General features: G+C 37.5%; 1 protein-coding gene across 2 annotated transcripts in view; it reads right to left on the bottom strand.

Annotated features, from left to right (window-relative positions):
- Positions 1 to 6,962: 6,962 nt before the first annotated feature.
- The window catches only part of mc5ra (melanocortin 5a receptor), a 42,219-nt gene continuing 27,641 nt past the window's right edge, over positions 6,963 to 21,540 (bottom strand). The window contains exon 2 of one of the 2 annotated variants that reach the window (XM_087293874.1): positions 6,963 to 10,123. In XM_087293874.1, the coding sequence (XP_087150000.1) occupies positions 9,061 to 10,047 (987 nt within the window). In that variant the 5' untranslated portion in view covers positions 10,048 to 10,123 and the 3' untranslated portion in view covers positions 6,963 to 9,060. Of the gene's footprint in view, positions 10,124 to 21,540 lie in introns of those variants that run through there. The other variant, NM_173279.1, reaches the window with a different exon arrangement.

The following is a 21,540-nucleotide window of genomic DNA, read 5'->3' as shown; positions in this document are numbered from 1 at the left end:
TATGCCACTATAGGCCGCCCCCAAAATTGTGCACATCTTGTAAATTTTACCTTTTAACTTCAAAATATTTCTAATATGGTTCTGTCATATGCCAGAACTATAACAGGTTGTTGTAGTGTATTGTTTTTTTTCCAGGGTTGACACTGTTACCTTTTGAAGGAACTTGACACCTTATGTGTTTGCCCTACAGAAGCATTAGTTCCCATTAAGACACTGTGCATAAATTCCTGATTACCCTTCTTGAAGGCCTGCTCAGTTCTTGAACCCCTACAGGCAGGGAAAGTTTCGCAGCTTAGTGCCCTTCACATAGTTAGTTCAAATTAGCTCATCACTCTCATTATTTGCTCTTCTACCTGGGGATACTCATCCCTAAGCACCTAAAGATTATACAGCACCATTGATTTCTGTAAAGAAATCATGACAAGGTATCAAGGATGACAAGGACCAGCCTGAGCTGATGTCGTGGTGGTCATGAAGGAGCGGAAAGCCTGTGACTGATTCCTGAAAGATCACAGTGACAAACATGTCTCCGCATTGATCCTGTGGGTCAACATGAACACCTGCCAGTGACCTACACACACCTGTATTTCTACATGATGGACGTGTCGTCTAGCATTTTCCAGCCTCCAGCGACTAGACTGCAGTTATTCACTAGAAGTTTGGCCAGAGAAGAAATGGACATGCCCAATTGAGCCTGGTTTCTCTCAAGGTTTGTTTCCTTCACTTCATCAACTGGTGAAGTTTGTTCCTCGCCACTGTCCCCACTGGCTTGCTTGGTTTGGGACTTGTGGAGCTGCACTGGATTTGCTCTACAGTGTTTAAACTATCGGCAGTGAAATTTAAACCACGCTGAACTAAACTGAACTAAACTGAACTTCAACTAAAAACTGGACTGACACAGTTTCAATTTACTAGAATGTCTATGTTAGGCTGCTTTGACACAATCTACATTGTAAAAGCGCTATAGAAATAAGCATGAATTGTATTGAATTGAGTTAAATCTTACATTGTTTTTTTTCTGTTGACCACAAATATATAAATATACCTAAAATTTTTGGTTGGTAAACTTTTAGACAAATTTCCATTACTGCTACTACATTGTGCTAACAATGAGGAGAGCAAAATCTTTTTATCACGGTAAAAATATTTTTTGAAAGTTTTTGATGCAAACATTTTCTTAAATGTTTAATTAAATACAATCAAAGAAGAATTGAAGCAAAATGTTTTGCAGGAAAAAAACATTGTGAAATCATCTGCATTTAAATAAGCGATTTCTTTCCTACATAAACTACTAAAATTTAGTCTACGCTGAAATAATATACCATTTATAATGCAAACTTTCCTTTATGACCATTTGAGGTACAGTAGAAAGTCTTCTATTATTTGTCTTTTTGATAGAATAATAAATATATAAGGAAATTTTATAATTTTAATATAAATTTTAGAAAAATGTTAGAAAAGCCAGGGTGCTACAGTAATATGTGTTTTATTTCACCTAATTTATTACACTACAACGTTTGAAAATGGTCAAAATTAATTAATTGGTAGTTCTAGTGTCAATGCCTGGTAGAGATAGTCTTCAACCAAACTGATTGCAAGACCAAAGGCAATCCAGCATGTAAGAATCCCTTCGAGAGCACCTAGGAGGAGAATTACTTACTCTGGACAAGCTTTACTGCACTCTGGAAGAGATCAGACTCTGCTGCTACACTGGCCATCCTAAGACCTCTTCAATATTTACTCAAGCACCCAGTTTTGAAGAACGCTGGAGGAGGCTGCAGAAGAAAGCTAGGAATTTCCCCAATCTGTATTCTATTGTCCACTCTAACCCTCAATTCACTTTGGAAAATAATAGCAAAAATGCTTGAAGCGCATCCAGCCAGGAGAACTTTCCAACCTGGAAAGCTGATAGATACAAAAGAAACGTGTCTGTGGTGACTCAAACCATCATGCTCGAACGCCTTCATTGGAAACCACCAAGGGATCATGCAAATGTACTTTGTCTTTTATACCCTCTGAGCTGAAAAGCAAGTGATAGAGAAAACAGGATGCAAATGTCAGTCAATGTCATTTTTTCGTCTGCTACCCTACTCCCTGGTTGTCGCCGAAAAAACTTTTACCAACAGTTCAGTAAGGGAAGCATTTAGCCTGTTTAAGCAGGTCCCCTAGGGAAGTAAACTGACATATTGACAGGCTACAGCCTTAAGTGTACTAGAGGATCAAACTGAGAGAGTGGGTTGCAAAAAGCATTCCACAACCCCTCTACTGAAAAGTCATTACTGGCTGATGGTTGCCTATTCTTCATAATACCAGCAAGCAAGCAAATATGGTGACACCATACTATCACCTCCAACCCAATATTCTTCAGAAGGGGTGACAGAAAGTGAAATGCTAATGGTTAGAATGTTCACTTTTATATTCTCTCACCTAAATCATTTCTCATCAACCCTATGAAAGCATTTTAGCAGACATGCACCACCAGCTCATTGTGCATGTGGATGGGTTTTAAGCAGTGCTTAATTTGTGCCAGAACACGCCTGATCCGGCACCTCACCTCCTCAACTGCCCTCCTTCTTCCCCGCTGTTCACTTTCACTTTCTTCTGCAAGTCACTTACCCTCTTCACTTTCGTCCACGACCCCCCCCCCCAATCACTTTCCCCTGCGAGACAACCCCACCGCCTCCAACGCCCCGCCATCACCCCCGCTAACCCCGACTGCCAGTTTGCCCATTTTGTTCATAAGCTCGCTATGTACATCAGCAGACTTGAGATGTAAAGTGGAGCACCAGAAAACAGGTAAAACAAAAACAAAAAGCAAAAAGTAAAATAAACAAGTAAAAAACAGGGTGAGAATGTGGAAAATCTGAAAACGTGGTAAAAATCAGGTGAGGGCTTTTCTTTTTCTGAATTATTTTTGAAAACACTGAGTAGGGTTTAGGGAAATGGGTGACTGGGTCACTTGGTACTTTTGAAAACACTATCGGCTGGGTTTAGAGAAGGGAGTGTGTGAGGGGTCAGCCAGTCAGTCAGTAGGTCAGTCAGTCAGTTGACAGCCACCTCTGGTGGATTTTTACAAGAACAAAAACTGCAAAAAACAAACCCCATGAGATGTATACTTCGTTACCCGTGTAACGTGTTACTGGTGACAAAGTCCACTTTTCTGCTCAGTCAATTTTAGCACTTCCAGGAACATATTTCAGCAGCAACTAGAATGTTCCTTCAAGCTTAACATACTTATAAGCGGAACAGATGAGAAGTGGGACACCTTGGAGGAAAATTTACACTTTTCTGCTCTGTCAATTTGTTCCTTTCATCGAGATAATGGAGAGAGCATACTGATAACACTGCCATGCTTTGTGTACTTTGTGACCAATGAAAGAGTGGAATGCTGCTGGAAAATCTTTGCAGCTGTTTTCTTGTACCAGGGTAATAAAAACATCACCTCTATTTCAAAGTTAGAAGAGAGGCAACAGACAAAAGGATTTGACATTGTGAATCACTCCAGTGCCCAAATTGCCATTATGCTATTCCACAAGGACAAGCCCCTGCAATAGCAAAATAGATAATAAAGTTCTCTCAAAGAACTTTTCTCCTCATTCCACAGAGGAGCTCCTATCAAAAAAGATTGCAAATTTAATAATTGAGAACATTGAGTACAAACATTAGGGCAGATATTCTGAACGAGTCAAACAAAATAAAAATTAGAATTAAATAAAGTAAAAAAAAGTAATTAAATAAATAATTACTGTAACCTCTGATTTCCATATAGAAAAAGCACATACTTTTGGAGTCATCAAAGGTGCTTGTGACTGAACGTTTTTTTTTCCCTATCTACCTTTCAACTTTTCTGTAGGAAATCATATACCTTGAACCTCCAAACAAAATCCATGTCTGCACTACTCTAGCACTTGCATGTATGTCCTCTACTTTGCTGCACAGTAAAACAGCTATTGTCATTACTAAAGATATTAAGTTAATATAACTTGACATTACTTAAAAATGCAATTTTTTCCATTAAAACTTTAACATATTTGTTTAACTCATTCAATAAGCAGCAAAAAAAAAAAAAAAAAACTTTTAATTAATATTTTAAGTTCTCAACTTAACATTTTAATTTCTTTAGGCGATTGACCATGCCTCTGTTTAAAATTAGTTGCGCTTAAAATTTTGTTTTGAAAACCACACTGATTGGTCGATATTTGTCATATGACACAAGATGGTCATTTTGCTTGTGATGTTGAGTTTTGCTGAAGTGCAGCAGGACAGAGGCACTACCTGAACCCATCTGACGAAAGAGATAAGTAAAATGAGTAAGTAGATATTTAAATACTTATATACATATCTTAATTGATATAAGTGCAGGGGCAACACGGTGGTCTGTGGGTGGCACTGTCACCTCACAGCAAGAAGGTCACTGGTTCGAGCCTCGGCTGGGTCAGTTGGCCTTTTTGTGTGGAGTTTGCATGTTCTCCCCGTGCTGGCGTGGGTTACCTCTGGGTGCTCCAGTTTCCCCTACAAGTCCAAAGACATGCACTATTGGTGAATTGGGTAAGCTAAATGGTCCTGGTCATCCAGGTTGGAGGTTTACCGTTGGGCTAGCGACCCACCTCTTAAAAATTTGATAATACCAAACACCAACATATGGTGGCTAAATATTAACTTCAATATAAATGGTAAGTAACTAAGTAAAAAATATAAAAGCTAAAAAAATTGAAAGTTTAGTGTATTAGTCATTTAAATATATCTGTACTTAAACATTTAAGTTACCTGTAATTAAACATTTAAGCTAATTCAATGAAGAGACCACATTTGGTTAACAATTTATTGAGTTGTTGATTTCCCATTACTCAAACGAACTGAGAGAATCACTTTCTTAAAATCATTTGAGTAGTCTCAACCTATTACAGTGGGTTTAGTGTGCATTATCTCTACCTACATGGGCAGCCTTCCTGTTTTATTTTTTCACCTGCAAGAACTGAAATTGGCGATTAGGTCAGAAGCTTTTACAGTGACTGAAAGACCTTGACTGTGTCAAGGAATAAAATGATCAAATACCATTGTATCTGCTTTATGACATGCATGGCAGGATCTCAGCAGAGCTCATGGACCCTTCTCTGGAGACAATTCCTTACAGTGGTCAAGGTCCTTTAATCTGGACAGCCTGAAACTTCTCCATGGGGTGAATGGCCAAACCGACCTTCTTTTATTTTATTTTGTTTAATGTAATTTCTGCAAACCAGACTAGACTGAGCTTAGATATGAAGTGAGTCACCAACCCACTCCTCATACATGGATTTAGGAAGGAAAAGGGCTTACTTAAGACCCTTCTACCAAAAACATGTTCTTGGCTGAATCAGAAGAGGCCACAGAATGGGCTTTTTAGATTCAACCTGAAAGCTGCAGATCTCCAGTATTTAAAGCCTGAGAAGTGGATAAACCCATCTTAGGCTCCTTATCCAACTTCCTCCGAAACCCCACAATATACAGCCCACAAGTGTTCTCCTGTAGTCTGTCCAGTCATATCAGTGATATCTTTCAGGTAGATTGACATTCTATGCACAATATTTTTGAAATAACATGATATGTTAAGTATCTTAAAAGAATAATTCCCATAATTCTCACCCTTTACTTGTTTCAGACCTTTTTGAATTTATTTCTTGTTAAATAAAAAAAAGAAGATATTTTGAAGAAAGCTGGAAACCTGTAACCATTCACTTCTACAGGTGTTGTTTTTTCCAACACGGAAGTCAATGGTTGAATTTTCTTCAAAATATCTTCCTTTGTGTTCAACAGAAGAAATAAACTCACTCGTGGAACCACTTGGATAAATAAATTGCGATTAATAATGAGACCAAACAGATCTAACTTAACCTGCGCTGTAAAAAATAAATGACAAAAAGACATGTCAACAAATATTTTTATGTTACATTAACTTAATTTAATTAGTTAATCAGGTTTGCTATACAACATTTTACTAAATTTTTTTAAACAACTTAAATATCTGATTTAAGTTGAGATGACTAGAAAAGTTCATTTAATTCAACTCAAAAAAAATTACCAAGAAGATTCGATAAACTTAATTGCATATACATTTTACTGTATATAGATTCCCTGCATTAATACATATTCATTTTATTGAAACCATGTGACAATGAAAAAGACACAAGCAAGAAGTTTCTTATATTTTAATTGCACATGCAGGCAAATACATAAAGATAAGAGATTGCACAGCATAACACACACTGAAAAAAGTTTTGCATGCAGAACTGTTGCAAACAATTTATTTGTGTTGAATTTAAACAAACAAATTAAGTTTAATAATGTTCAACTTAATTTGTTTGTTTAAATTCAACACAAATAAATTGTTTAGATCCACTTAACTTAAAAAAATTGAGTAAATCCAAGGAATCATCTTTGAATAATTTTTTTCAGTGCAGATGCACAAAGCATTTATCACAGTGTGAGGAGCATAACCGCTGTTCACTCAAATCCAAATTACTTACCAGCTGTTTCACCCAAACACACGAATGAAAAACAATTCTTTTGTCTGCTGTGAGTGGCACTTTGGATGTTTAGATTCCTCTTCTTGTTTTTAATAATACTTGTCTAATAATGATCTATGAATGTGAAACCACTCCAGAGCAAATTATTTAGCGAGGAATGGGATAAACACGGTTTTCCTCTGAAACAGCGAGGGGGTTTAGAGACAGATTGTCATTGATTCTTCATGGAGAGCCAGCAGACCTGAGCACCGGAGCAGTTAATGCGCCTCTGAGAGAGCGAGAGAACAGATCAGACAACCTTTAGGTCATTATGACTCTGCATTCAAATGAAGGCACATCCTATGATCATAAGCCCATTTAAGGAGGGTTAAATAATACTTCAATGCTTGCACAGTGATTTGAACTTAACTTATCTGAATCCAAATGAAATGGGGAAAATTCAAAATAAAAGGAGAATAATCACTGAACACCAAATCTAACATTTTTATACAGTCTGAGCAATAACAAGAGACATTACACTTTTAAATTCTGACTCCATCAAAAGCCAGTGCAAAACAAGAATATTTACTCAACTGCACGTACCCTACAGTATAAATTACATATATATATTAAACATTTCATAAAGTTTACATAGCATGAACAGATTTACATATGAAATATGAAATACATTCATTTTAAACAGTTTTTTCTACCAATTTCTACCAAATGGGAAAATGTGGCTTGTTTTCACTGTAGGTAATTATCTCTCCAATTGCAAAATCCAAAGTTTAATGTGTTTTATATTGTATAGATGTTTTATTAGGTTAAATTGTTTTTTTTATCTTGTGAAGTTTTATGTGTAATTGCTTTATGTTTTACTAATAAAAAAAATAATGTTTCATAAATACAAATGTATAAAATGTTAATTATATAAATTTTAAGAATGTAAAAATATTAATATTAACTTGGAAAAAAGGGAGGTAACACTTTATTTTAATTGTCCAATTGAGTATAAGTAGACTTTCTGCTTAATATCTGTTGCTACTGCTCCTTCAACAGACATTAAACTGACTATAAGAAACTTTGCAAGTACTTGTCAACTTACACTAACCCTAACCTCAACCTAATAGTCTACTTATAATCTAATGAGAATTAGTTGGCATGTAGATGCAATGTAACTTAAATTCAACAAACGGACCATCAAAATAAAGTGTGACCAAAATGTACAGTATGACAACAAGCCCCAGCTTCCTGAACACATCAATATAATTGCATCCAGTTAATAGCAATTGTGCGTAAACGAATGTGGTTTGCAGTAAATTAACATTGGTTAATTGGTGTAATTCTTTATATAATCCTGATTTTTATTTCTGGCAATTGTTTGTCCTGACCGTAATTGTTATAGAGTGGCAGGCTTGATGCAACAGCAACCAACAAAACACTTTCATTTCCATAATTTCAGTACAGTTTTACTTATCCAGTGACTCAAGACTGTGAGCAGCAAACAAAGAGCATTGATTTTCAACCTGAAAAATGCACATACTTCACATTAAAAAGCAACAGAACTTAATCTCTTTACATTTTAAGGTTCCATGGTAAATACAGCAAACAAGGAGAAAACTCATAATTTCAAGTACATATTCGTGCTTTTATAATACACAAATCGCCCACACGTGTAAGATTGTTTGTTGTGAGAACAAGTGAGCAATGTTTATATCTGCTTTTTATTTTGGTGGTTGCACAGTAATACTTATCATATATAGTCGTAGTATATACTTTTACTTTCTATTTGCAGCTACATAGACATCCACAGATTGTTAGACAGGCATACCTGGAAAGTTTATATCTATTACAAACATGTTGATGCCTTTAAAGACAATTTTAAAGTCATTTTCTCACACATTTAAACTTTACATTTAGTGAAGAGCATGACAGTGAACCCATATATGCCACTGTCACTCTGTGTCTTTATTTTGTACCAGTGTGCATTGTACTTTATCTTTCAGTCTTGTAATGTGTGTCTAAATGATGCCTTTTTTTAATTAGATGGCAGTCTAGCAATGGTTTGTCTTTGAATTTCATCTTGGGAGGGTCTTGTACTTTCTTTGCCAACCACACAGTGCATGCAGCCACACAGTGCATGCTATATTACAGTTTCATGTCACCTGTACAACATAAATGTCAACGACAGGCTGTGTTTTGCACAGTTAATTTGAGAATGATTGCACTTGATTTCCCCACAGGCTTTGATCAACAGCTCTTCCGTTTCCCTGGAGATTGTGATATTAAATCACATTGTCTGTCAAAGATTATAATGTTCGATGATTACTAAGGCCTTCTTAATTCTCCAGCAAATGTCTCATCATTATGCATTATTCTGCATCTTTGTTTATTGAAGAGTTCCAAGTTCTAGAATTTGCCTGACAGAGGATCATATTTTTTTACATTGTATGAGTTCCAATCCATCTAAATCCATCCATACATGCATAAAATCCACCGATCATATCCATCTAAATCAAGAGAAACTTTAAGACGGAAAGTTTTGAAGTGATAATCCAGTTATTTCTTAAGTCTGTCGTTACCTAGACATTCCAAAGACGTTTCTCAGACTATAGCAGCAGATGATTTCCTTGAGCGTTTTCCGCATTTCCTGACTCCGGAAAGCGTAAATGAGTGGGTCGATGACGGAATTGCACATGATGAGGATGAGGTACATGTTGAAGTGAGACATGAAGCACATGCAATAAAGGTTTCTGGGACAGGAAATCATGAGGATGAGATGGAGGAAAAAGGGAGCCCAGCAGACGATGAAGATTCCCAGAAGGATAGTCAGGGTGACGGCTGCTTTCATGCTGGCTCTCTGGTGGATGGAGTTGTAGCCTGGCAGAGCAGCAATGCGTTTGACGTGAGAACGTGCCAGCATGAACATGTGGCTGTAAAGGGAGGCCATGAGCGCTAACATGATGAAGAACATGGAGACCAAACACACAATGACGGATGTATTGTCGGAGTAGATTATGAAGACGATTCCACATCCAGTACAGAAGGTCCAAATCCCTCCGATGATGAGCGCAGCTCGACGCACCGTCATGATATTGTGGTATCGCAAAGCATAAAAAATTGTGACATAGCGATCGACAGCTATAGCAAGGAGACTACACATGGACGCCACCACAGAGATGCAGATCATTGAGTCAAACACGTTGTCCATCTGTCTGATGAAATGGTCTTCCACCACAAGCTGGCGATTGGTGAGCAGGTAGATGACTATGGTTTCCCACGCGTTGGAGACGCTCACCAACATGTCGGCTACTGCCAGACTGCAGACGAAGAAATACATGGGCGAGTGTAGGTTTTTGTTTTTTACTATGGCGCAGATGACCAAGATGTTTTCCAGCAGACTGACGATGCCAAGGATGAGGAAAACCTCTGTGGCGATGTTGAGCTGCTCGCATGCTTTCGGCTTGTTGTGGGATGGGGTCTCAGTGGCGTTCAGGATGTATGAAGCAGGACTGGAGTTGACATGCATGCCCCAGAAGGGCAGGGTGGTCTCAGAAGTGTTCATTGTAGACAAGCAGTTGAATAGGAAGGCTGTAGGCTTTTCTGGGGGTCACTGGTTTGGTAGGTAGGGCATCTTTAACCTGCAAAAAAGGAAACAGAGATTGTTTAAAATGTAAAGACTTATAATAGTATGTAATGCAAGTGCAGTTCATTCATGAAAGAGTTTCAATAGTTCCAACACTGGTTACCAACATAATTCAACAATGATTTGATACCTAAATGCATAGTTTAACATTTGGAAATAGCATTACACATTTGTGTGGTTAGAACTACAACTTTCAACTTTGAGTTGCTTGGTGTTTTTTTTTATTATTATTATTATTCATTCATTTTCCTTCAGCTTATTCTACATCTTAAAGGTCACCACAGTGGAGTGAACCTCCAACTGTTCCAGCATATGTTTTACACAGCGGATGCCCCTCCAGCTGCAACCCAGTATTGGAAATCACTAGGGATGTAACGGTATTGTAAAAACCGTCATACCGTAATAGCAATTTTTTTCAATATTACCATAGTCACATGACTCGATAAAACTATAAGTCTTCAGAGAAAATTTGCTCAGGCGAATGAAGCAAACGGGAGGTAGCGGAAACTACAATTCCCATCAGCCCCATCATCTTTTGCGGTCTGTTGTCGCTACAGATCCAGTAATGCGGAAATGGAGTGTGCTGCTTGTAGCGGGGATGAAAAAGAGCTGGAAATGATCGAACCTAAAGCGGGTTTTAAATCGGATGTGTGGAAGCATTTCGGTTTCTCTGGGGGTGTTGTTGTTGTTGCCGCGCGAGTACTGAATAGCGGTGTTGTCGCGCGCGTTCTGATCAGCTGTGTTGTCGCGCGCCTACTGAAGGGCCGGAAGGAGGGTGTGTCGCGTCGCGGGGGCACTTTTGATCATTTTGGAAGGGTACTTTCTATCCAAGACTAAAAAGGGCATGTGCACTGCACAGGTTGAGCCCTATGTGTGCACGTGCCTGCAAGTTGGGGAATACGACTAATAACAGTCATGGGGACTGCAAAATACAGCACACTGTTCAGATTGATGCAGACATTGACTTGTACCGCAAAGAGACTTCTATCTCACTCATGGCTTGTCCTCTCAAGTGGGGGAAAGACAATGCACACCGTTACCCACTGCTGTCAACCTGGGCCAAGTCATATCTCTGTCCCAGAAACCTCAGTCCCAAATGAGAAGGTTTTTTTTCTGTTGCAGGGGACATTGTAAATGCCCAGAGATCCCAGCTTTTACCAGATTATAGTTATATGATAATTTTCCTTAAAACCCATCTCTATCTAAGTGAGTGAGTGAGGGATTAAATGTTGAATATGATGAGTTTTCAACAATATTAAATTGAAACTATATTTTTTTTACATGGTTTAATAGTTTTTTGTTATTAAAATTGAAACATTGAAGTTCCTGTTTCAAAGCTTACAGATAGATGGCTAATTTGTATGTCACTGACACTTTTGGCACTTTTTTGGCGTATTTTCATTAGTTTTGTTTTTCCTGTAAATGATTCAATAAATACCGTACCGTGAAATTCTGACACCGTTACATGCCTAGAAATCACTTATCCACACTCATTCATTTATACTCATACACTATGGACAATTTAGTTAATTGAATTCATGTATTGTGCATGTCTTTGGAGGAAAGAGGGAAGGAAACTCACACAAATGCGAAGAGAACAGCCAAACTTCATACACAAATGCCAATTGGCCCAGTCGGGACTCGAACTAGTGACCTTCTTGCTTCTTTTTTTTTTTTTTTTTTTAAACTTTTGAACATTTGAAATGTTAAGTAATGGACTGAAGCAAAATAACCATACTGTACATGTGCATATGTTCTCTAGTTGTCAAGTCATCTTGATTTCTATGGTGCTTCTTACAATGTAACTTGTGTCAAAACCTCTTCATCGAGCTGAACTGAAAATTAATAATAAAAAGCCACAACAGTATTTCAGATTAATTATTTGCAGCAATAATCTGTTTATTATTATTCTAAAACTATTTCGATTTTAATTAACAGAAGCTATCATTCGACATTCTGAATGATACTAATGACAATTATAACCAATGTTGTTACAGCAAGGGCGTTTCTACAAATTTCCTACTTTTTTGATAAACAGTCATGACACACTGCAGTTTTTATTCAGGAAGTGCATCCCAGAAAGCTAGGGGGTTGTGGTTGCTCCAGTCCATTGCTGTTTGTTTATAACTGATTGTGAAAAACATCTATCCTCTAAAATAGTTTTTAAAATAGTTCTTAGTTCTTAAGCATTTCATTTCACAAAAGACCAATAAATCAGATGAAAGTTCCATATATTACTGAAATGTACCGAAAGGACAAGATCTCGGATACCAGCGACCGAAATGAGTTTTCCTTGCAGGGTGGCAGGGTGCACCCTTATGGATAGGGTGAGGAGCTCTGACACCCGGGAGGAGTTCTAAGTAGAGCCACTGCTCCTCCAAATTGAAAGAAGTCAGCTGAGGTGGCTCAGGCATCTGATTCATATGCCTCTTGGACGCCTAACTAAGGAGGCATGTCTCACCGGGAGGAGGTCTCGGGGAAGACCCAGGACACGCTGGAGGGACTATGTCTCTCGGCTGGCCTGGGAATGCCTCGGGATCCCCAGAGGAGCTAGAGGAAATGTCTGGGGAGAGGGAAGTCTGGGGTTCTCTCCTAGGGCTGCTGCCCCTGCGACCCAGCCCCGATGAATGAATGAATGAATGAATGTGCTTCTAATTCAAATAGTTTTTTTAAATTATTATTATTCTTTGTGACATTCAATGAAAGCCTAAAATAAAATAAATTATTTATTTAGTACGGATATAAAGAATAGTCACTGATGTATATAAAAAAAAATATTAAAAAGTATTCTCTTTTAATTTAAAGTTTCATTGTACAAATTTTAAAAAGAGGATTTCGGAAGAACAATTTAGGTGACAAAAATAATTTGGTCAACAGATTTATTTTTTAAAAGGTTGCACTTTATATTAAAGTACCATTTAATTACCATTTACTTACATTTAAATGAGTCATTTAGTACAATGTTCTTATTATGTACATATGTTTTCACATGCTTATAATATAATTATCTATATTTAAATATGTAAATTTGTAACAACTATAATTTGTTTCTGTGATTACACTTTTATTTCCACTATGGGCCCTTCCTAACTATACCACCAAACCTGGCCCTAACCTTACTCTTTTCCCACCTCAAGGGCATCATAAGGGTTGTGCACTTCAATATGAACACAATAAGCACACTGTACCTTTTTTGTTTTTGAGTACATATTCTAGTAATTAACGCAATTTAAATAACCTTTTGTAAATGAAAGGTGAAATAAAAGATTGTATGTGGAAACATCTCGCTGAAATTCTTTATCCTGTCAATTAGTCACAACATCAGCCGATTCGAAAGTCACTCAATTGAATTGGCGTTATCAGTGGTTATCAGTTGATTCCATGAACGCAGAAAATGGACTTGCGTTCTTGTAAGGATTGGTCTTGCCAGGTGTCCTCGGAAGAATGAACTTGGTAGACCACAAGAACAGAGAACGCGTTCTGCGAGAAATGAGATGCTAAGTTCCTACTGATGGTCAAGTGACCTTCACGCATTTTTAATGGAAAATGATTTAAACATTACAGCATTCATAAAACGATTTATTGTTTTTCCCCTTTTCAATATATATATATATATATATATATATATATATATATATATATATATATATATATATATATATATATATATATATATATACTATGCATAAAGACTTTACAAATATATGCTGTACAATATAAAATAAGATTTTAATATTCAAAATTCAGCAAATAAACACTCTTAATGTGTTTATCCTTTATTAAGATTTTCATGGTAATGTTCATATTAATCGTTTCATTTGGGGAAACTTCTGAGATAAACAAGTTATATCTCTGAACTTTAATAATTAACCTTTATAAAAAGCTGCGCTCCCAACCTCCAGTCACAATGACTTCTGGGACTTCTAGAGTGAGTTCGGTGCTCAAGTCTGCATCCATGCGTCCTCGATAACAAGAATAAATCTTAAAAATTTCATGCATCCTCTGTTTTTGCAGTCTTGAGTATTGGAACTGAACTTTGACAGTTATTGATGACGTTGCACAAGAACATGAGGACATAAGATCACAGAAGAATGCATATTGAGAAACAGCCATTAACATTGCTGACTTGTTCAACTACTGTATATGATGTTCAGTGAAAGCTGCATAAATGACACGACTCTACATTCTCTCGCAAATGTTTGCCTTGTTTGAACTCGTTTATTTGTCTACACTCAAAGCTGCTTGCAGCTGAACTAAATTCCTTTGCAAATAATGAGTTTACAAAATATTTGAAGATCCTTGTGTCTAATAGCTTCTGTCTATTTAATTAGTTGCTTATGTGGCAAGCAGCCGTGTATATTACATTAAATGAGATACATTCTGTCAGTTGTTACCTAGTTGCTAGGGTATTCTGAATGGTTGCTAGTTGACTGCTTATTATTTTAGGTGAAAGGTTCAATGTTTGTCAATCAGCCGCAAACCATCTTTAGTAAAGTAATTGAATTGTTCTTTTTTTAACTATTCGGCAATAATTGCTAACCTGATCACTTTAAGAAATGCCCAGTGTTCTTTAACAAACCTTGAGATCTGATGAATCCTTTATGTACATAGCAGAATGTAAAGCAGAATGTGAAGTCTTTATTTAATTTATTCCCATTCTCTTTTTTAGTTTATCTCAGCAAGGCTGAAAATACAAGCATGCACACACACACACACACACACAAAACCAGCATTGGAATATTAGAAATATTATGAAAGCTTTTTTGCAAAGGTTTAATTGCTTAAAAAAACATATCTTAAAATGCAGTTAATTCATAAATCATTATGTAACCAGAAGAGTGACGCTGACAACAGGTCCACATGCAGGTTTATTAGCGAGGTCAGGCAAGCAGTGGTCAATACAGGGGCAAACAGATGTATGAGGGCAATCCAGAGTTGAAGTCAAATTAAAAGGCAGATGGTCACAAGGCAGCCAGCAAACAGGATAAAACAAATAAACGAGGCAAAGGATCAAAAACATGGCAAAGGATGGCAAAGGCAGACCTAGGAATCGCGTTGTAATGTCCTTATTGCAGATAACAAGACTCAGCAATGAGTGTCTCAAAGTGAGCTGTATATATGTGTGTGTAATCAGTAATTAAGCAGCATCAGCTGTGTATGCAATCAGTCAGGATCCGGTTGTGTGTGTGGTGCATGACTGGTTCTTGTAGTCCATTTACCAGCAGATTTGTGTCTATGTGATTGTTTTCCAGCATCTCTGGTGGTTATGGCGAGTTCAGACTGCATGATTTTAGCCACGATTTTGACTCGCCGACAAGTTTTCAGAAATCGGCGACAAATGCCTGAAATCACAGGCAAATCCGTGCTCATGCACGTGAGTGACAATCACACAGTATGAACTATCAAAGACAAGATCTGAGAAAATTGCCGATGTGTCACCAATGCCTGTGAGATATTTGGCCTGCTAAATATCTGGAGCTGTTGGCGATTCAAATCACGCCGTGTGAAATGAGTTTTGACTGAAAACATCATCGCCGATTACCTACAGGCAATGATAGAGCAGCATTCACTTGTGTGTGTGTACCTGCAGGCCAGCGGGAGGCTGGGGGAGAAGTTAAAAGCTCTCATTTTCGGTTTATTTGGACCCAAGAAATGGAGGAATACCTAGTGGAGGTTTGACAGGAGCACCCGTGTCCGGGTTTCATTACCGTTTCATACAAAAAGTTAAAAAAGAAAGTTGATGAGAAATTGCTGATTCCCAAACCCAGGTGAGCAAATATGTACATTTTCTACCTCATTAAATGCTTCTTTCTGGTTATGTAGTTAATAACAAAAGATATACTATGTGTTTTTGGCTGTGAGACGTAGTTTGGACGAAGTTGTCAGCGCTTGCTCCTATTGTAAAGTCATGCAATGTGAAAGCCCCTGTCGCCGATCTATCTTGCAGTGTAAACAAAGCGGCGACAAAACGCAAACCCAGATATTCATGCAGTGTGAAAACAACTGTGACAAGACTACTTTGAAAATCATGCAGTCTAAACTTGGCATTAGGTCGCTGGTGATCAAGACACGTGACAATATGCTGATTTGCTCAAGAAATTAAAAGAGGAACAGTTTAACAAAGTATTTGCATTGATAGATAGATAGATAGATAGATAGATAGATAGATAGATAGATAGATAGATAGATAGATAGATAGATAGATAGATAGATAGATAGATAGATAGATAGATAGATAGATAGATATTATACCTAAAATACTGTTTCAATATAACTTTACTAAAGACCACAATTGGATGAAAATCAAACAGCATGCATTTGCCTTGTATTAAAAGCTATCGACTAAATATGACATTTTAAAGGAGTGAAAAAACAAAAGAAATGTGCTATTTCCTAGCTTTTCTACGTGTCATCTGTGTCCACAGAACAAATCTTTGATCACAAACAGACCCAGACGGTACCTAATTACCATCATAAATTCTTGTGTTGCTCTTATTCATCATCTCCCGCTTTAATCTTTCAGATAGCACATTAAAAGGTAGAGAGAGAAAAAAACATGATCACACCACAAGGACAGCAACTGTGCGAGATAAAATCTAAGCACTAAGCACATCCTTAAAAAACATATGATAACCATTTCATGACAGATAGCAAATGGGGCTTTGAAACAAGCCCATTGTTCACAAAAACAGTCCTGCGTGTATTTTATTAGTGAATTACGTTTCCTTTAAAAGAGTAGATTTATTGTGGCCGCTGCTTCGGGTCTCTGGATAAAGGATTCTCTATTCGAATGTGTGCGTCAGAAGGCTTTTGCACAAAGCTGTCATCTACTATCTGCTGATAAAAGTATTGTAAATGAATCACTGCCTGATGGACCAAATACTAAGCTTTGCAAACAAGAAAGTAAGAAATACACAACTTCACGGCCAAATCAAGTGACTATGTTGGGTCGATGGCGTGAGAGCAGAGATAATAAGTTCTGAAGATTGAAAAGGACAAGATCTGTCTTAAAGATTTTTGCTTCATACTAATGGCTTTCTATATTACAGTATAGTACAGATGAGAGACTGAGTCTTCCATATGATGCATAATAGTGGTATGCATAAAATACATTTAGAGTAGGGTTGGTAGTAACCCCACATATGTAATAGGTATATTTTTCTATACAAAAGTAATGAAATTTCTCATGACTGACTGAAGTGAAGTTCACCTTTTCTTTTTAAAATGTCTCAGACATGATGTGAATTACCCTTACAGTATAATTACCACTGGCATAAACAAAAGAATATGATCAGCCAAACTTGAGGATGTCCTACTGAAGGCTAATATCTTGCTCCACACCCCTATCTCAGTTGCTTATTTTCACTCATGCTTATGTTCAACTTTTTCAAGATACTATTTGACATTCATACCCAAGTGGTTTTTAGTTGAGATGAACCAAGTGAGTGTTCCCGAAAAATTGGCTGGAAAAAGTTACAAGCCGTGAAAGAAAAATGAAACTCACCATTGAACTCCTCCAGATTGATCTGCAATTCCAGTGTGCTCGGCTAGACCGGTTTGCACTTGTGTCATGTTTTACTGTAACTTTAGAAGCTCAAGAAATGTGAACAAAAGCACCAATCTCATTGGTCAACAAGGTTTTTATGTGGCGCATCAAATCAGAAAAAACTGCTCATGGCATTTTATAATGTCAATTTTACCACTGCCATTTAGCACATCAGTTTAGTCACAAGACATTAAATGTCAGCAATAAATACCATCAAAAATCATCCTAGTGTGCACAGGCTTTAGGTCTAAAGAAAATGAAAGCAAAGCACTCCTGATTTTGGTTATTCACAGACCAGGGGCCTCATGAATCAATGCTATATACGCACAAAGACTGTGCGTATGCCAGATTTTACGCACACGTTTGGATTTACAAACAATGAAATTAACGTGAGAATGTGCATTGGTCAGCGCCAACTTCATGTCTGGCGTATGTGTATTTCTTGTGTGTGTTTTATTTTCATTGGTATCTCATAGAGGCAATTATGTTAAATTGCACACTACAAAGTATCGCACCAACAAAGTATCCTGGGAACAGGTTCTCTCCAAAGGAAATTGGCAGACCTTTTGGGGGTTAAGCCAGTCATCTTTGAGCCATGCAATGCCAGCTGTATGCGACAGGATCATCCGCATGTCTAGCAAGTATATAAGGTTTTAATACCATTTAGTTGACCAGCCAAACATTAAAGCAAAATTTGCAGCGATCGCCGGTTTTCCCAATTTAATCGGACCAATTGACTGCACACACGTAAAGGCACCATCTGAAGACGAATTTGCATACGTGAATCAGAAACTTTCCATTCAATAAATGTGCAAATAATATGTGATGCTCAAAAATAATGTGATGCTCAAATGCGATTGGGCAGCTGAAATGCCGGTGGTGCAGCCTTGACAAGAGCGGATGAGTGCTGCTGTACTGCCGTAACAAAGTGTTCCTCTAATACATCTGTGTCTCCCACAGACATGGATACTACTCCATACAGGAAAGTTTCGCCCTCAATTGAGGCAACTCTCTTCTCAAAGGGTGGTAGTTCAGCATCCCCTGGTCCCCTGCCTGTTTGGTCCACACTTTGACGCTGTGCCGCTGTTCTCCTCTTAACCTGCACCTTTACATCAAACCATTTCTTTTTTAATTAGTTCAGAGTATGATGTTCAGACCCCACTGTGTTACCCGCGTCAGCTTAACTCTCCCACTCTTTTTTTTTTCTTTTGTTATTAATTCTAGAGGACAAACTTGCAAATGACACTACCTCTGATAGGAGCACATACAATTCACATTCTGCAAAGTTTCTCCTCTTGCTTGCTTTTGCCATCGCTTTTTCGTTTGGTTTTGCCAAAGTGGAGTCATTACCTGATTCATACGCAGGAGGAGGCAGGAAGGGGTTTTGCACTCATGCAAGTGTACTCAGTTTCACATTAATTCAGATATACAAAGAGAATATGCATGGGATTTTGCATACACAGTGTTTCATACATAATTTTTTTTTTACTGCGTACAAACATTTACATTCTTGTCCGTACACAGTGTTTTAGCATTAATTCAACTCAAGTCTTTGTACACAGGAGAGCTCATTTCCCCTGGTGAAGGGTTGGGCTGCAATTACATATTGATAAAAATCTGTAGATTCCTCAGTGTCTGAATGTAATACTCTGAGTGTGACCTGTGGGTGCTTCCTCACCCAAATCCTTGGGACCTACTTGTCACCACCTGGTCACTGGTACATACGTGTCCAATCTATTTGTTAGAAAGTACGTCTTAGCTATGTGATACAGAACAGTTCAGCACTCCTGGTTGTACAAGAGAGTCTGGAACCTGGAGGCAATTTTGGTCAATAAATCATGCCTTAAGTTCCTTTTAGTTAATCCCATATGTGTAATTGGTTCATGCAAAATAGTCCCCCCTCTGGGTTAACCTGTAATTTCCCCCTGACAGATCTCTCTTCTAATTTAGTCAGTATACCGGGGGACTGGAATGCTTCCCCAACACGCTGTTGTATTCAACCCAGGCTCATTCTGATTACGTATGCCTATTTACATTTCTGGAGACAGCAAAATATGTCTCAGAAAGAAACTTTTTTGCAGTTTTTGTTGTTGCGAATCCACCAGAGGCTGCTGTGTACACTTTTTCAGATCTCTATTTTCTCTTGCAAGCACCATTCGTGCCTGCTGTACTCACATAAATCCACTAGAGGCCACTGTCAACTGACTGACTTTATGACCATCCAACCGACTGATCACACCCACCCACCCCCTTCCCTAAATCCAAGCGCAGTATTTGGTAAAAAGCAGTCAAGAAAAAGCAAAGCCCTCGTTAGATTTTTAGAGAAAAGGAACGGGGTCGTACCGCCCCGTAGCTTTCATTTTAAAGACAAAATGCAGCCATACATAGCTTTAGTTATATAATTTGTGATCTCTAGAAATGTATATAGGCATACATTTTCAGAATGAGCCTATGTTTGTTGTATTAATCGCTAATGTATCTCTAAAGTAAAATTTAACTAAGCACACTTGATACGACTCTATGATACAACCCTATATTTCACAATTCTTTTAAGTTTGTATAATAAAGGTTTCTATAAGTTTGATTTTATATTTGTATGATAAAAGTATGTATTATTCTCCTTATAGGCACAAGGACTTGTAACACTGGTGGCACTAACGTGTTTGCTAAGTATATGTGAATCTCCAGCTATGTGAGACATATGGCTATGCAAGTGACAGCAACCATTGCTGGCCACATGTTGTCATGTGGAGCGACGTGACAACGTTGAGAAACCTTCAACTTTATGCAAATACAGAGCAACTTTTGTGAGCTACAGCCAATACAAGCCATGATCCTTTCTTAGCTCCTGCAATCCTACACAGACCAGTACGGAACCCCAGAAAAGACGTAGTGGAGGAGAAAAAAATTGGCTGGGTGAAAAAAAAAAATGGGTGAAAGAAAAAAATGGGTGGGAGGAAAATATATATTTCTAAGTTTTTGCGTTCTCTCGCAAAGTTTTGCGTTCCCTCGCAAAGATGTTTTGCGTTCCCTCGCAAAGTTTTGCGTTATCTCGCAAAGATGTTTTACGTTCCCACGCAAAGATGTTTTGCGTTCCCTCGCGCTTATACATGCATTCACTGGTTCAGAGGTAGCATATGAAAGTCGACGATCGACGCACAGTAATGTAAAGAAAGTGGGGTAGAATGGTAAAATACAGGAGAATTTCGGCAAAAACGGGAGGATTTACGTGAGTGCAGTGAACAGGAAGTGTTTGTGGAGAAACAGTTTTGCGAGAGAACGCAAAACATCTTTGCGAGGGAATGCAAAACATCTTTGCGAGGGAGGTGTTAAAGTCATATTAGTATTATTATCCCCCAAAATTGTAACTTTTGGCTAAATTTTAAAAACTTTAATCACTTTACGCAGCAGAACACATGTCTTAACATTAATACAGTCTATAATATCATAAAGCAAGAGATAATGTTAATAACATTGCAACTATGTGTACAGTATTTTAATCACTTCACACATATTTGTGTATTTGACCAAATGTCAAGAGACCTGCTAAAAGTCTTCTTCACCAACCAATTTTGAAGATCATTATACTGAGCAGTACTACAGAAGAAGACGATGCCAACAAAGATGACCCTTGTTATTCTCTCTGCAGGACTCTTTTTAAATTTCTTTATTGAATAGTTTAATTTAAATTAAAGTACTCAATGAAAATGTCTGTCAGTGTTTTTAATTAAGAAACAGTTGCAATGCATCACATTATAATAAATAATATTTTATTTAACACTTTGAAGTAATGTTTACTCATAAAAAAAAAATCAAAACAAAACAAAAAGTCAATAAAATTGACTTAGAATTCCTAAGTAAACCTA

Source organism: Danio rerio, chromosome 19 (assembly GCF_052040795.2).
Source record: "Danio rerio strain M-AB ecotype USA chromosome 19, GRCz13ab, whole genome shotgun sequence".
NCBI lineage: Eukaryota > Metazoa > Chordata > Actinopteri > Cypriniformes > Danionidae > Danio > Danio rerio.
This window is presented reverse-complemented; position numbering and strand designations above follow the sequence as displayed.